Here is a 15652-nt window from a genome sequence, read left to right as displayed (position 1 = left end):
GCTCCATACAGTATATGCTTTTCTGAAAATAAATATTTTCTTTTAGAATAGATTTAGATCTACAGAAAAGTTGCAGAGATAGTTCAGAGAGTTCCCATATACCCCTGAACCCAAGGGTCTCAGTCCTGCAGTCTTTGCCTGTCTCTGGCAGGCTCTCTTGATCTCTCCAGACTCATGTCTGTGCTGGGCCTCACCCAGTGTGCCCAGTGCACACAACCCCCCGGAGGGAGCCCGCCTCTGGGGCCTGCCGTGGTCCACCCTGCTGCTTGGGTCAGGTCACTGCTGCTGTAGTCAGCGACGTAACTTCCATCCTGCTCTGTCGAGAGTGGCTTGCAGTCCAGGAGCAATCAGAAGGGAAGATCTGACTGAAAAGTAGCCCCAGAGTCCCTGCTGGCCCCACTGGGCCCTCTTGGGTTACCAGTTCCAGGGCAACTCTAGGTCAAGAATGCCTTCCTACAGGGCTGGCCCTCAGCCCCAGGAGGGATGGTCCCTTCCCGCTGTGTCTTGCCTGCCCTCTGGTCCTGCCTCCTATTCCCTCTTAGTCCTTTCCAATTTCTTCCAGGTCTTCCAGCCGACACCCTGCAAGGCCACCGGGACCGCTTCATGGAGCAGTTCACAAAGTAAGCGGCTTAAGTGAGAGAAAGGAAGGCGAATCTAAAAGTGCTATAAAGTCAATTAATCCATGCAGGAAGCACTTGCTTTTAAATCATCGAGGGGTGAGGGTATCTGCTTTAATGCTTTAAAAAGCGAAGGAAAAGAAGATGGCAGCAAACCTACCAATGGCTGGGGAAGCTATCGGTTCTCTAATAAGTCTCATAGAGAAAGACAGTTTCATTCATTCAGTCATCCTGCTTTATTCCCAGGGCTTCATCCTCTTCCGTTTTTCTTCTCCCTAAGTTCTCATGGTTTTATACCGTATACATGCTGACAACTCCCAAAGATATAACTCCAGCCCAACCTTACCTCTGGATTCCAGGTTCACATCCCCAGTGGTCTATTTGACATCACTATACCAAACTTACATCTCAAACTAAACTCTAGGTTTTCTTCAAAAACCTTTTTCTTTCCCTTCTATCTCAGTAAATGCTGCCCACCATCCACTTAGGACAGAGATCGGAACTCACCATTTTCCTCATTCCCCACGTCCAATCTATTAGCAAGTTCAGATGATAATCGACAAAGAGGTCTTGTCTCTGGTCATATCTCCCATCTCTTCCACTTCCATTGCTGTCTACCAGGACCCTCCGATATGCACGGGATGCTCTGGATTGCAGCTCCTGCCCTCTGCAATCCTATCCCCACCCCGCAGTTAGAACGACCTTGTAAAAACATAAATCCCTTGCTTACAACCTTTCAATGGCTTCTGTTTACACTGAGAATCAGTTCGAAGCTCCTCTCTGTGGTCTGCAAGGCCCCTACATGATCTGGCCCCTGCCCGCCATCTGTGACCTTGTCTCCAGTTCTCCAAGTGTTTCAGCCACGTAAGGTCCTCTTCCAGTTCCCGGAACATAGCCTGCGCTCAGAGGCTTAGCACGTGCTGTTCCCTGTCCTCAGGATGCTCTCCTCCCAGCCTAGCCAGCTCCATCCAGGTCATCTTCAGTCACCTCCACACAAAGGCAGTCTCTGGCCCCTCATTTGGGGTCTTTTTGCCTACCTTCTGCCCCTCCAACCCCACCCTCATATTCTCCATCACAGCACCCTGTTTACTTCCTTCCTGGTTCTTAGCATGACTTTATTTTTGTTTGACTGTCTTGCCCATTATTGTACTTCTAGCACCTGATTCACAGCAGTCAATTAAGCCTATAGCGTTCAATCATGTTTGAATGAATTAATAAGCTAATCAGCTAGTCTAGAAGAGGAAGAGCTTGTCTGACAAAACGGCAAATTATTCTGGTGCATTTGGGGAAAAAAATTGGTGACGAGATAAGTCCAGCTCAGCTTTCAATTAAGCATGCCCCAAGAAGAAGGAACGGAATGGAGGGAGAGACAGGAGGATGGGGCGGGGGGCGGGAAAAGCATGAGCATGATGTTTTCCTTGTTAATTTCTTCACCCTTGACTGCAGGAAAAGCATCGCACCCCCACCCCCACCCCCCGGATCCCAAGCGTAGGCTTCTTTTGCTGGTTCCTGAGCAGCAATCAGAGAGGGCAAGTTCGGGGTTGTGCTATCCTCCCGGTTTCCTTGTTCCGTCTGAAAAGCCTCGTATTTTTATTCTATAATAAATGACTTATTAAATGCTAGGAGACAGGCCCTGGGGCTGATTTCCTGGAATGTTAAATTCCAGTAGCTTAGGAAAGCAGCAGAGCCTATTACTGTTGGCTCCAGCCCAGAAAGCAGGGAACGTGTGGTCAGGTGATTCTGTTTCCTTTCATTTTTTTGAGGTTATAAAAGCATTTCCCATGAGTGCCGCCTCACCTTCTCTTCCACAGACACGGCGGCTGAGGCCTCAGTGTCCCCGAATTCGGGGAAAGCAACAGTGATGTCACAGGGACAGTCCTAACCTTGGGGTCTGAAGGGTTATCGTGAGACCCCAGGAGTTTCGTTTATTGGGCTGAGCTGGAGAAAATTCTGTGCTGCAGAGAGAGGGTGCTGAGATCCCTGACCCTCTTTTATTATATCTCAGAAAATATGTCTGGTGCCCTCAGTTTTGTTGGCCTTCAGTGTTTAGTTTCAAAATGGAGACCTGAGGAAGAGAAAAAATTGGGGTTTATTTGTTCCCATATTCATCCAAGATTAGGACACAGTATAAATGGTTTTTCTTCAACCAATATTGCTGAGTAATTCCTCCATGCCTGGTACTACTTTATTTTTATTTTTTAATTAATTTTTATTGGAGTATGGCTGCGTTACAATGTTATGTTTGCCTCCACTGCACAACAGAATTAATCAGCCATACACATACAGATATCCCCTCCCTTTGGACTTCCCTCCCATTTTACCACAATGCATTAGGTAGAATTCCCTGTGCCATACAGTATGTTCCCATCAGTTGTCTATTTTATACATAGTATCAATAATGTATATGTGTCGATCCCAGTCTCCCAATTCCTTCCTCCCCACCCCTTTCCCCCTTGGTATCCATACATTTGTCCTCTACGTCTATGTCTCTATTTCTGCTTTGCAAATAAGATCATCTACACCATTTTTCTAGATTCCACATGTATGCGTTAATCTACGAGATTTGCTTTTCTCTTTCTAACTCACTTCACTCTGTATGACACTCTCTGGGTCCATCCACGTCTCTATTAATGACCCAATTTCGTTCCTTTTTATGTCTGGCCCGGTACTATTTTAAACCTAGCTCAGCAGGGCCCAGTCTCTGCCTTCTAGAAGCTTATGGTCTAGTTGAGGAGATAACAAATAGCTCTCAAATAAGGTGAATTCATTAAAAAGAGATCTACCTTAGTAATTAAGTTCCCTTCCCTCTTCGTATCATTAGTTGGTTTATCCTCAGAAATTTATTTTAATATTACTGTAAGCCAAACATTGCTAGGAAGATACATCTGCCAAACAACAGCATATATTCTACGGTGACGCAGAAATTAGTCTTGGGACTGTCTACGCTTCCAAAGGATTTTGTGGTTTGAATTACTCTTCCCCCAGTCAGTGAGGACTGGCTATAAATAATCTCTCCCTGCAGCGTCATAATTGCATCCTAGCACCATGGAGCCCATCTCCTTGGCAGCCTGTGCCCGGGGGCTGGGCAGGCAGTAGGAAAGCAGGGTGTCCCCTCCTCGGGGCCGGTGAAGACCCCCAGCAGCCCTCAGGCCTTTCTCCACCCTTAGGTTGAAAGATCTCTTCTACCGCTCCAGCAACCTTCAGTACTTCAAGCGGCTCATTCAGATCCCTCAGCTGCCAGAGGTAAGGCCACACACCCAGGGAGCTGCTGAGTCCTGGAGGCTGTCTTAGAGGCTGGCAGGTGGGCAGGGTTTGAGGATGTGTCTTCCCTTTTCAGAACCCACCCAACTTCCTACGAGCCTCCGCCCTGTCAGAGCACATCAGCCCCGTGGTGGTGATCCCAGCCGAGGCCTCATCCCCCGACAGCGAGCCAGTCTTAGAGAAGGATGACCTCATGGACATGGATGCCTCCCAGCAGGTGAGGACCACTTAGGAGGAAGCTCAGGCCTTCCCGTTGCCCCCGGGGAGGACAGGAGGACCTGGGACAAGTTCAGCCACCTTCTAACCCAAGCGCCGTAAGTGGACCTGAACCAGATTAAGAAAGTATCCGTTCCCACGTGTCATTCGTGAGACCCACGCTGACCTCTCTGGGTCTCTAACCTTGTCCTTACTCCTTTCTGGTCGCCGCAGAATTCATACGACAGCAAGTTCGATGACATCTTTGGCAGCTCCTCCAGCAGTGATCCCTTCAATTTCAACAGTCAGAATGGCGTGAACAAGGACGAGAAGTGAGTCCGGGCTGTGGAGTTAAAGCACATGGTACAAAAGCTAAGTTAAGCCATGATCTCACTTGCCACACCCAACCAAAGAGGAATTCTTGGGCTTCTTCGGTAAATGTCTTGACCTTCGAATACTGGCCCCTTTAAAATCCCAGAGGAAAATCGAATGAGGCTGAAATACCCATGGACCTGTGGGTGGTAGATTAGTATCTGGAAACACTGACAGTCTTAGCGTATAACTTACAGGATTTCAAAGAATTGTTCCCAAATTAACATCGACTTTTAACCTCCTCCCTGGGTCTCCTAGCTCGCATTTAAAAGGCAAGGGATAAAAAAAAAAAAAAAAGGCAAGGGATAGAAGCACAGTGGAAGCAAACTTGCTGTCCTTCTGTTCCTAGGGATCACTTAATTGATCAACTGTACAGAGAGATCAGTGGCCTGAAAGCACAGCTGGAAAACATGAAGACTGAGGTATGAACTGGGCTCTGATCTGCGTCTGGGCTTCACCAGAACATGACAGCTTTTAATATTAAATTTGCTTCACATCCACCCTTGTTGGGCCACATCTTGACCAGGTCGTTATGCATTTCCAGTGCACTTACCCTTGAGAGCAGCATTTAAGCCGCGCTCCAGGGGCCCTGTGATAGTGGGAGATAATTGTGATCACCAGCTGGCTGTGAAGCTGTGCGGTGAGAGACCTACTCTTCTCACTTGGCAACGAGAAGGTTTGACTTGTAGCTCTGCTGGCATTTGCAGTGTCTGGTGCTGAGGCTTTACCCTGGGACCGGCAAATGTCCTCTCCTTCTTCATTCCAGCTGGTCCATCACGGCTCCCAGGCCCCTCTAACAGGACCAGAACTCCCCTGCCGTCACCCCCTGTTGTTGCTGGGGGGTGGCTTGTAGTGACCAGAAGCCTCCACTCTCGTGAGGCCTTGGGAGTGGGCCTCTTAGGAAGACCCAGGTGTTGATGTGGTCGGCGCTGGAGACGTGGCAGGTCGGCCCCGCTCGGCCCGCCCAGCGCTCATCCCCAGGCCCTCCCGCAGAGCCATCGAGCCATGCTGCAGCTGAAGGGCCGCATCAGCGAGCTGGAGGCCGAGCTGGCCGAGCAGCAGCACCTGCGGCAGCAGGCGGCCGACGACAGCGAGTTCCAACGGGCCGAGCTGGACGAGCTCAAGAAGAAGCGAGAGGACACGGAGAAGGCTCAGCGGAGCCTGACGGAGATAGAGAGTGAGCGGCTGGCACCGGGCTGGGCGTGAGGGTGGGGCCGGGGAGGGCGGAGCCCAGTGAGACCCCGGATGGAGGCTGAGGCCAGGCGCCAGAGCCCCCGCCTCGAGTCTGTCCGGGAGGCCGTCGTGAATGCCAGTGTCACCGGTCAGAAGGGCAGATCGGTGTCGGGCAGGTTGAGAGCCCCACTTGAGGCCCTGCTGCGAACACGGAGATGGGGCTACAGAGGATGAGGAAGGAGAGGGAGCCTAAGAAAATTGGTGGCATAAAAGCCAAAAACCCTGATAAAGTAAATGCCGAGCATGAAATGCTCAAGGCATGCATCAGTGGAGGGATTTGAATTAGGTGAATTCTTCATTAAAGAAGACTTCCCAGGGGACTTTATTTCAGTAGGGTTTTTGAGGGAGAAGGAGGTATATATGCTTGTGAAAAAGAGGGACGATCTTCTAGGGGTTCTGGCCTATTGGAAGGAGGGCAGAGGGTCCCCGCCAGTGCAGACCCCTCACCTTGGTCCTTGACGATACAGGGAAAGCCCAAGCCAACGAGCAGCGCTACAGCAAGCTAAAGGAGAAGTACAGCGAGCTGGTGCAGAACCACGCCGACCTGCTGCGGAAGGTAGGACCCTCACCGCCCCCATCGGCACGCGCAGGCCCCGCTGCACGGGGGGAGACGGTGACTTACGCCACGTGGCTTCTCCAGGGCTGGCGCCCCCACCGTTTCTTGGAAACCGCAGCTCCCTGGCCTCCTGTATCTCGAGCTCCACCTTAGGTGCCAGCCCCACTAGCATTAGCATTATCCCCCATCTTTATCATTTTGGCAAATAGTTGATAGTTGAGCATCTGAAGGTGACAGCTTCCTTCTAGGTGGGAAAGTGATGTCTGTGTCCGACTCTAGGGCACTCACGGTCTGAATGCCGTCATTTCTTCCGGAAGGAAGATGGCCTTTGTGCTGGAGATACGCTAGTTCGAGACACTGTGCTTCTCTTACAGAATGCAGAGGTGACCAAACAGGTGTCCGTGGCCAGACAAGCCCAAGCGGATTTGGAACGAGAGAAAAAAGAGCTAGAGGATTCTTTCCAGCGCGTAAGCGACCAGGCCCAGCGGAAGGTGAGTAAAAGAAGTAGGTGGGAATTGGTGGCGGGGGCGGGGGAGGGTGTCTGTCCGAGATGGAGGTGGGCCTTGAGCACTGCACAGATTGAAAGACCTCGTCGTCTGCTTCACGAGCAGGTAGAGCCCTGTGGGAGGGTGACAAGGGACCGTACAGGACAGGACGTGGTTACCCATGTGTAAGGGGTTAGAGACATGATGCGATGAAGGGTCTGAAGTTGAGTGGGGCTCATCAGCTAGGACGAGTCTTGAGGAGGTTTTGAAGTGGAAGCAGGTGGACGTCAGAGAGGAGTGGCATTTATAAAGACCCACAGCCAGAACTCCCATGAGTTGGGATGGGGTTGGCGGCAGGTCCGATTGGAGTAGAGAGATGTCGGGTGGATAAAATGGAACGCCTCACACTTAAGAGTAGTGGCTTTCACGCTCTCCTGTGACCCAAAGTGAAAAATACATCTAATGGAAATCAAAGTTTCACAGAGCAATACTTATCCTTATTATGTGAATGCATGTGGATTTTTTTTGTGGGGGAAGCTCTGTTTACTGCATTCTTTTAAAAATGTTAGCTGTGAATTCTTACTCGTGGGCCACAACCCACTCTTTGAAAAACACGACTTAGAAATCAAAGAAGGGAAATTGTTTCAAGACGGTGAGATGGGGTGAGTCAGCATTATACCTACTGGGTGTTGGGGTGCCTGAATTAAAGATCTCGCTCTGCTTTAATTAGTATTATGGGCTCAAGCATGACATTTGGGAAATGTCCCTAAAACTCCCCACCCCCCACCCCACCCCCGCCCTTGACATTTCCTGAAGCTGGAAAAAAAATTTGGGGTACATACTGAGTTCTCACCTTCCCCCTGCTTTTTGTCATGGTAAAACTTGCTTCTGTATAAAAGAGTATACAAATCTCACAAGTATAGCTTGGGAATTTTTATACGTGTTTATCCCGTGAAACCACCACCCAGGTGGGAGCGCTCCTGTATTTCTTCTCTTTCAGACTCAAGAACAGACGGAAGTACTAGAGAGTTTGAAGCAAGAACTTGCCACCAGCAAACAAGAACTCCAGATTGTCCAAGGCAGCCTGGAAAGTTCTGCCCAGGTAAGCGTCACCTGTCTTTCCCTTCCTCATTCTTTTCCATCTCTGGCTTTGGTGTTGCTGGCACCTGGCATCCATCACCATGAACACATGGCCCACCTTGGTCCCATCTGGGATCAGTGTGTCCTTGGGAAGGGGCAGATTCCTTATGGCCTGGTGGTGGGTGTGGACCTCTGGAAAGGGGACAGTTTAATTCTCCCAGCAACTCCCTCTTCCCACTCGGTCGTCCTGCAGTCAGAAGCGAAATGGACCGCCCAGATCGCCGAGCTGGAGAAGGAGCGGGGCGGCCTGGTGGAAGCCATGGCTTCTCGGGAGGAGGAACTGTCCACTCTTCGGCAACAGTTGGAATACACCCAGATCAAACTGTCCAGCACAGAGGCAAGTAACGGACACCCACTGGGGCTGACCAAGTCCAATTTCATAGTCATGGGCCTCGGCAGTGTATGCGTGGAGGCAGGGGGGCTGTGAAAGGGGTTTGGGGCCTTTGGCCGGATCGCGAAGGCGAATATTCTGCGGGCATAGCTCGTAATGCCAGCGTGCCCTGTGCTGCACACAGAGCAGATGAGAAGGGATGCACCTGGCACTCTCTCCCCAAGGGTGGAGGCCGGGCTGCCGTGGTCCCTCCCCATAGCCTCCTGTGCTCGGGGGCACACACCTGTGGACAAAGTTAAAAAGGCTTTTTCTCTGTGTCAAGCTAACTGGCTTCAGCCTCATTAGCAGCAGCTCGAGCTAAGGTGCCAGGAATCCCAGCTGTGTCACAGGGGGATGCTGCATGGAGGCTCATTAGGGGGCCTATGGCCGACTCTCACTTCCCTGGACCATCTCTAGGAATCTGTAGGCCGGCTCGCGAAGGACCAACGAAAAATGCTTCTGGCGGAGTCAAGAAGGGCTGCCGAGCAGGTGGTGCAGGAGGCCCTGAGGCGGTTTGAGGAGCCCGCTCTCTTCAGCTGCGCCGGATCTGCAGGTGCCCTTCCCCTTGCCCGGCTCGCAGGTGCCGGATCCTTACAGCCCAGTGCTCTTTGGCGTCGGCCTTGAATCCCGTGAGACCCTGATCTCAGGGGTTCCCAGCCCAGCTGCATGTCAGGATCACCTGGGGATGCCCAGGGCCACCCCCCCCCCACGCCTAATTTCTATTCAGTCGGCAGCTCTGCAGCACAGGGCCTGCGCAGTAGTATCTTCTAAACCCCCCCACCTCCCCCAGCTCTCACCCCTCCCCCCCCGGGTGTGATAACTACTGCTTTGGTTGTGGATCACGCTGATGAAATGCATCCTGGGAGCTGAGGCCTGGGAACAATTCTGAATGCCGGGAGGAGGAGGAACAGACAGGCCTCTGTGTCTCTAAGGAGAACAGTGTGGTCTGAATCCAGAGGTGGCTGCCATGAGCTTCAAATCTAGACAGGGAGTCATCATCCTTAAGCATGGAGAGGCAGAAACGATAAAATCCCCACAGGGTCACGGGCATGAGCAAGGGCCCACTCTGCGTGCCCCAGAGTCCTCAGGGCATATGGTGAAGTCAGAGGAGCCCCGTGATGAGAGGAGGGCCCTGGTGCACAGTAGATGGGAGAGCATCCAGGCCCGGGGCATTTGTGAAGTCATGGACGTAGCCGTGAACAGATCTCATTACAGCTCATTTTCAAGCAGAGGGGACTTGATAGTCTTGAGAGGTCCCATTCAGAACGAGGCAGACGGGAAGAAACAGCTGATGGGTGATTTTTTTTTTTTTTTTTTTTTGCGGTACGCGGGCCTCTCACTGCTGTGGCCTCTCCCGTTGCGGATCGCAGGCTCAGCGGCCATGGCTCACGGGCCCAGCCGCTCCGTGGCATGTGGGATCTTCCCAGACCGGGGCAGGAACCCGTGTCCCCTGCATCGGCAGGCGGACTCTCAACCACTGTGCCACCAGGGAAGCCCTGATGGGTGATTTTTATTATCAGCTAGAAAGGTCTCGATTTGGTGAAGTGTTTGAAGAAGGACTGTGATGTTCAGTGGGGAACCCGTCTGTAGGGAAATCCAACAGTTGCAAATGAAGTAGCACACTGGGTACCTCATTTACTGCGAGAACACCAGGACATGGGGCAGCTGTGGGCGGATTCCACAAGAGATGGTATGAGCTGGGTTTTGAAGGAAGAGGAGAGACATAAAGCCATGGAGAGGAAGAAGAGTGGGGAATAATAATCATAAAAACGGCTGACATTTACCGAGTGCTTGTAATATGCCAGGCACGATTCTAAGCGCTTTATGTGCCTTGGCCCAGCAATCCTCACTGTGATGCCAGGAGGTGGTACTATTATTCCTCCTTTGTCGGATGAGGAAGCAGGCGCATGTGGCCTGAGAACACAGCCAGTAGTGATAGAGCCAGGAGCTACAACACGTATGCCACGAGACGCAAGAGCCCGTACTTTTAACTCCTGTGCGTGCGGTTCAGTCTCCGTGGACCAGTGCACAGAGGCACAGCAGTGGGAATGATGGTGTGGGCAGAACGTGGAGCCAGGGGTCTAACCCCAAGAGTAATGGGAGTCCAAGGGCCTTGAAACACTTAACAGGAAGGCCTGGATTTGATTCAGTGGCAGTGATGGGAAATGAGGGGCAGAAGCTAGACCGTGATGCCATTGCCGTGGTTCTTGGCTAAAGGACCAGGTAGCCTCAGAAGTACAGCCTTTGAAGCTACAGTAAGAGAATCACGTACCAGCATAGCCATCGATCTCTCCTCCCTCCCCCTTCTTAGGGAAGCTCCTGCAGGGCTGGGGACCCCCACTGGGAAGGTCATCCGTCAGGCAGCTTAACTAACAAGGATGAAGTGAGCTGAGACAGCTCTGACTCTGACTTTGCCCTGTCTTCCCTCTCACAGATCACCTACTCTCCAAGGTCAGGTCCGTTTCCAGCTGCATCGAGCAACTGGAAAAATGCTGGAGCCAGTATCTGGCCTGCCCAGAAGGTAAGAGAGGTGAAGGATAGGGTCTGTCACTAGTGACAGCTGGGCAGGGATCCGAAACGCTGGAACGTGGCAATGGCGACCATTTCCTAGGCACCCAGAAAGGAGTGTGTGTGTCTAACTTGCAAAGCGGGGAGGAAGGAGGTATGAAAGTGACCGCCCTCCCCCTCCAGCAGGACTGAGAAAGTTTCCTTTAAACTCCTGGCAGATATCAGTGGGCTTCTGCACTCGGTAACCCTCCTGGCCCACTTGACCAGTGACACCATTGTTCATGGCAGCACCACCTGCCTTAGAGCCCCACCAGAGCCTGCCGACTGTAAGTACCAGGGTGAGGGGCCACCACCACAGCACGGGGAGCAGGGGGCCTTTAAAAGTCTCTGTCGCCTTGCCTCTGCAGCTCTGACCGAGGCCTGTAAGCAGTATGGCAGGGAGACCCTCACCTATCTGTCTTTCCTGGAGGAAGAAGGAATCGTCGAGAATGCCGACAGCACAGCCATGAGGAGCTGCCTCACCAGGATCACAGCCATTGGCGAGGTATCATCAGTGTTATCCCTGGGGAAAGTCGTTTTTTGGTATGAGTGCTGGGGATTTCTTCAGGGATCAGTGATGTTCCAAGCCAGTTCTTTCTGTACTTTAAACTTAATTCTGGAAAGTAGAGTTAGAACTGTAAAACTTGACCTTCTGAATGACTTTCCAGTTGTATTTAATTCACTGGATAGTAATTGAGAATCTTCTGTGTGATCATCACTGTGCTGAGCAGTGTCCAAGAAGGATGAGCACAGTTTTCCTGTTTTCAAGGGTTTTTATCTGGCTGGGCAGGTAACACCTAAAATGAAGATAATATATTTATTCACTCAATAAAGATGTAGTGAGTATGACCTGTGTACAGGGAATTGTGCCAGGTGTAGTTCTACAGGGACAAATAGGTCCCCTGGGGAAGGTATGGTCTCCCTGGGGAAGAAAAATAAGGAAATCAACCTTTCTAAATTTAAATTTTATTTTTGGCTGCGTTGCGTCTTAGTTGCAGGGTCTTAGTTGCGGGATCTACGTTGAGGCATGCAGGATCTTTCATTGCGGCACATGGGCTCTTCGTTGCAGCACGCGGGCTTCTCTCTACTTGTGGCACATGGGCTCCAGAGCATGTGGGCTCTGTAGTTTGTGGCACACGGGCTCTCTAGTTGTAGTGCGCGGGCTCAGTAGTTGTGGCACGTGGGCTTAGTTGCCCCGTGGCGTGTGGGATCTTAGTTCCCTGACCAGGGATTGAACCTGGGTCCCCTGCATTGAAAGGTGGATTCTTAACCACTGGACCATCAGGGGAGTCCTGGAAATCAACCATTTCTATACAGTGTGATACAGATCTATTTAAGGAGTACACTGCAAGGCAGCTTCTAATTCCTAGAATAGTAGGAATATTACCACCTAAAATAGTGGGAATGATAAATTCAGAGTAGGAAGAGACCAGGGCCAGAGGTCATATCCTCATCATCTCTCATTCGAACTCCACCAAGTGGCTTGCAGGATCTTAGTTTGCCGACCAGGGATCCAACCCATGGCAATGAAAGCACAGAGTCCTAACCACTGGACTGCCAGGGAATTCCCTCATCTGAATTTATTTTAATTAATTTATTTTATTTATTTATTTTTGGCTGCGTTAGGTCTTCGTTGCTGCACGCAGGCTTTCTCTAGTTGCGGCGAGCAGGGGCTACTCTTCGTTGCAGTGCGCAGGCTTCTCATCGCGGTGGCTTCTCTTGTTGCGGAGCGTGGGCTCTAGGCGCATGGGCTTCAGTAGTTGTAGCACGTGGGCTCAGTAGTTGTGGCTCACGGGCTCTAGAGTGCAGGCTCAGTAGTTGTGGTGCACGGGCTTAGTTGCTCCGCGGCACGTGGGATCTTCCTGGACCATGGCTCGAACCCGTGTCCCCTGCATTGGCAGGTGGATTCTTAACCACTGCGCCACCAGGGAAGCCCTGAAGGTGTTTTTAAAGTACCTCCCAAGCAGCAAATACAGTCAGTGCTGCACAATGGTGGGGTCAGGGTCTGAGCAGCTGCAACTGAATGGCTTTGTGTGGGGTTTGACAGGGATGGCCTTCTGGAAAGAGGTGGGTTTTGAGTGAGAATAGAGGTGGGAGGAGTGTGGAGTTGCAGAGCTCATGTGGTAGAGAGTTCCAGACAAGTCCCACCACAGCATGCAGAAGTGTGTTACGTGGTGGGACCCTCCTACCTTCTGTCGTCATGTGGGGGTTACCTGTCTACCACTGGAGGGTAGAAAGGAGGTCAAAGGGTCATTTCCGCCTTCGTGATGCTGTTCACAGGAGCTCCTGCCCAGAGGCCTGGACATCAAACAGGAGGAACTGGGGGACCTGGTGGACAAAGAGATGGCTGCCACTTCCGCTGCCATTGAAACCGCTACGGCCAGAATAGAGGTATGGATGTCTCTGCAGGATCACCTAAAGTGATGCTGTGCAACTACCTTTTGGCAACATTGCCCGCTGGGTATATCTTAGCCGTTCTCTGCAGAGCCCCCTATAAAACAAACCAAAACCCAAATCCCCTGGGATCTCTGAGTTACAGAAAATAGAAAGTTCTCCAAGGGAAGATGAGCAGTTTCCTCAAGGATCACATACTTTGGTGTCAGGCCATCCTACATTCAAGTTCCAGACTGACCGCTGAGTTACGTTAATCCCACTAAGATTCGGATTCCGTTTCTATGTGATGGTGATGATAACAGTACCTTCCTCAGAGGGGTGTTGTAAAGAGCTCAGTGAGGTAATGCACATGGATCTCGGTGCCAGGCACTCAGTAAACCAACTACTGTAACTGTTGTCTCAGGAAAAGCTGAGCGGGCACCATTGGAAAGGTCACATGTTACTCCTTTGATGGAAGACTCAGGCCATCTGCCTTGGTGTGCTGCCTGCCTCGAGGACCTGGTAGCAGCTGCCCCTGTGGGCATGGTGCCGTAGCTCTCAGAGTTCTGTGCACATCAGCCCAGGTGCCAAAATGTCAAGACACAGACTGTAGCTCCAGCTGCCTCCCACTGAATAGATCGGAGGTCTGGGTTCTTTTCCTGACTCTCACAAGGACATGGGTGGGCACTTCTAGGTTTCTCAGCTACTGCAGGATGTTGGACCCCAGGTGTAGCAGGACACCAGTGGGTTCTCAGTACCTGTGATGTACTGAGAAACTCTGCTTCTTTTTTAATAGGAGATGCTCAGCAAATCCCGAGCTGGAGACACAGGAGTTAAATTGGAGGTGAATGAAAGGTCAGTCTGAGCGGCGTGGTGACACCTAGGTGATCAGGATCTGTCTTTCCTGCACTGGATCATACTGATTAGAATAGAACCTTAGCCACCACAGGGAAGGGCTGAGTCTATGGAATTGTCAATATCAGTATTAATGATGACCATGATATCAATATTGCATTATAGGGGAAAGAAACCCCAAGAATCACTACTTACCTATTCCTTATGAAGAAGATCCACAATCAAGTGTCCTCTCTCACCCACCTTTCCTTCAGAGCTTCCCCTCAGAATATTCCCTGCCTTTTTTCCCATCCCAAGTTTGCGTGTGTTCAGGAGAGAAAAAGAAAACAAGTCTTCTGCATTGTTTTTGGTCTCTGTTTTGTGTCCCTGACTTTTTTGTTGTTGTTTTTGCTTGTTGCAGGATCCTTGGCTCCTGTACCAGCCTAATGCAGGCTATTAAGGTCCTGATCGTGGCCTCAAAGGAGCTCCAGAGAGAGATAGTGGAGAGTGGCCGGGTAAGAATGGGTGAGGGCCCTAGACAGAGCAAACATCGGTTACTGATTCCCAGCTCAGTGAGAGGTGGAGTCTACTCGATACACATTCAGTGAGGTCTAGGTGTGCTGCCGTCCAGCCATATGTGTCCACCTGAGGGCACAGCTGCCACTCCCATGGACGTCAACAAATGCTATGGAAAGAAGCTGGGGCATGGCCAGGTCCCCGGAGGGCAGTCGGCCAGAGCCTCCAGCGGCAGGCTTATTCACCCCAGTGGATGTCACTGGAACCTGCCATGGAAGCCCAGTGTGCATTGCAAGTCTGGACTCTTGGGGGAGGGAGTGAGGACTTTTAAAACCAGGCAAATCAGAAATGCCAGCCTGGTGCTGACTCTCCACTGTGGGCTCTGCCCGTGTCTCTTTCTGTGCATGCGGGATCTTAGTTCCCCTACCAGGGATCGAACCCGCACCCCCTGCAGTGGAAGCGCAGGGTCTTAACCACCGGACTGCTGGGGAAGTCCCTGCCATGTCTCTTTCCAACAGCAGTTAACTCGCAGTGATTCAGACAGACTGCCTCCGTCCCTTGTTGACATCATCACTTCAGTTTTCTTGCTCCTTTGCTGGCGTCATCAGCCTCTTTTTTCCTTTCTCACATGCCCGTGTGCGGCTGCAGCTCAGGAGACAAAGGTCCAGAGGGGGGGCTATGAGCCTAAAAACAGTCCTATAAAGAACGAAGCTATACCATTTACCACGTGATGTTACAGTGAAATGACTGCCAGCCTTCTAGGAAGCAGGGTCTCATCAAAAGTAAAATCTGCCAGCACCCGGAGTTTGAACTTCTCAGGTTCCAGAATTGTTTAATATTTTGATGAGTAAAATGTATCTGGCTCATCATAAATGTATGGCGGAGTAGAAGGACGTGCGCTCACTCCCTCTTGTGAGAACACCAGAATCACGACTAGCTGCTGGACAGTCATCGACAGGAAGACACTGGAACTCACCAGAAAGATCCCCACATCCAAAGACAAAGGAGAAGCCACAATGAGACAGTAAGAGGGGCACAATCACAGTAAAATCAAATCCCATAACTGCTGCATGGCTGACTCACAGACTGGAGAACACTTACACCACAGAAGTCCACCCACTGGAGTGAAGGTTCTGAGCCCCACGACAGGCTT

The 15652-nt window shown here is 51.2% G+C and overlaps 1 protein-coding gene across 2 annotated transcripts in view; it reads left to right on the top strand.

The window, feature by feature from the left end:
- The window catches only part of HIP1 (huntingtin interacting protein 1), a 156106-nt gene that overhangs the window by 124971 nt on the left and 15483 nt on the right, over window positions 1-15652 (top strand). For both annotated transcript variants that reach the window (XM_029219746.1, XM_029219747.1), the window contains exons 9-25: window positions 563-620; window positions 3785-3860; window positions 3955-4095; window positions 4308-4405; window positions 4795-4867; window positions 5439-5622; window positions 6146-6234; window positions 6609-6725; window positions 7720-7821; window positions 8053-8196; window positions 8647-8782; window positions 10664-10750; window positions 10956-11063; window positions 11145-11281; window positions 13057-13167; window positions 13946-14004; window positions 14405-14498. In XM_029219746.1, the coding sequence (XP_029075579.1) occupies window positions 563-620; window positions 3785-3860; window positions 3955-4095; window positions 4308-4405; window positions 4795-4867; window positions 5439-5622; window positions 6146-6234; window positions 6609-6725; window positions 7720-7821; window positions 8053-8196; window positions 8647-8782; window positions 10664-10750; window positions 10956-11063; window positions 11145-11281; window positions 13057-13167; window positions 13946-14004; window positions 14405-14498 (1814 nt within the window). The remainder of the gene's footprint in view (window positions 1-562; window positions 621-3784; window positions 3861-3954; window positions 4096-4307; window positions 4406-4794; window positions 4868-5438; window positions 5623-6145; window positions 6235-6608; window positions 6726-7719; window positions 7822-8052; window positions 8197-8646; window positions 8783-10663; window positions 10751-10955; window positions 11064-11144; window positions 11282-13056; window positions 13168-13945; window positions 14005-14404; window positions 14499-15652) is intronic.

This window comes from Monodon monoceros, unplaced genomic scaffold (genome assembly GCF_005190385.1).
Source record: "Monodon monoceros isolate NGI ecotype Baffin Bay Population unplaced genomic scaffold, NGI_Narwhal_1 Super_Scaffold_13, whole genome shotgun sequence".
Taxonomy (NCBI): Eukaryota; Metazoa; Chordata; class Mammalia; order Artiodactyla; family Monodontidae; genus Monodon; species Monodon monoceros.
Note: the sequence above shows the minus strand (reverse complement) of the source record. Positions and strands in the feature narration are given on the sequence as shown.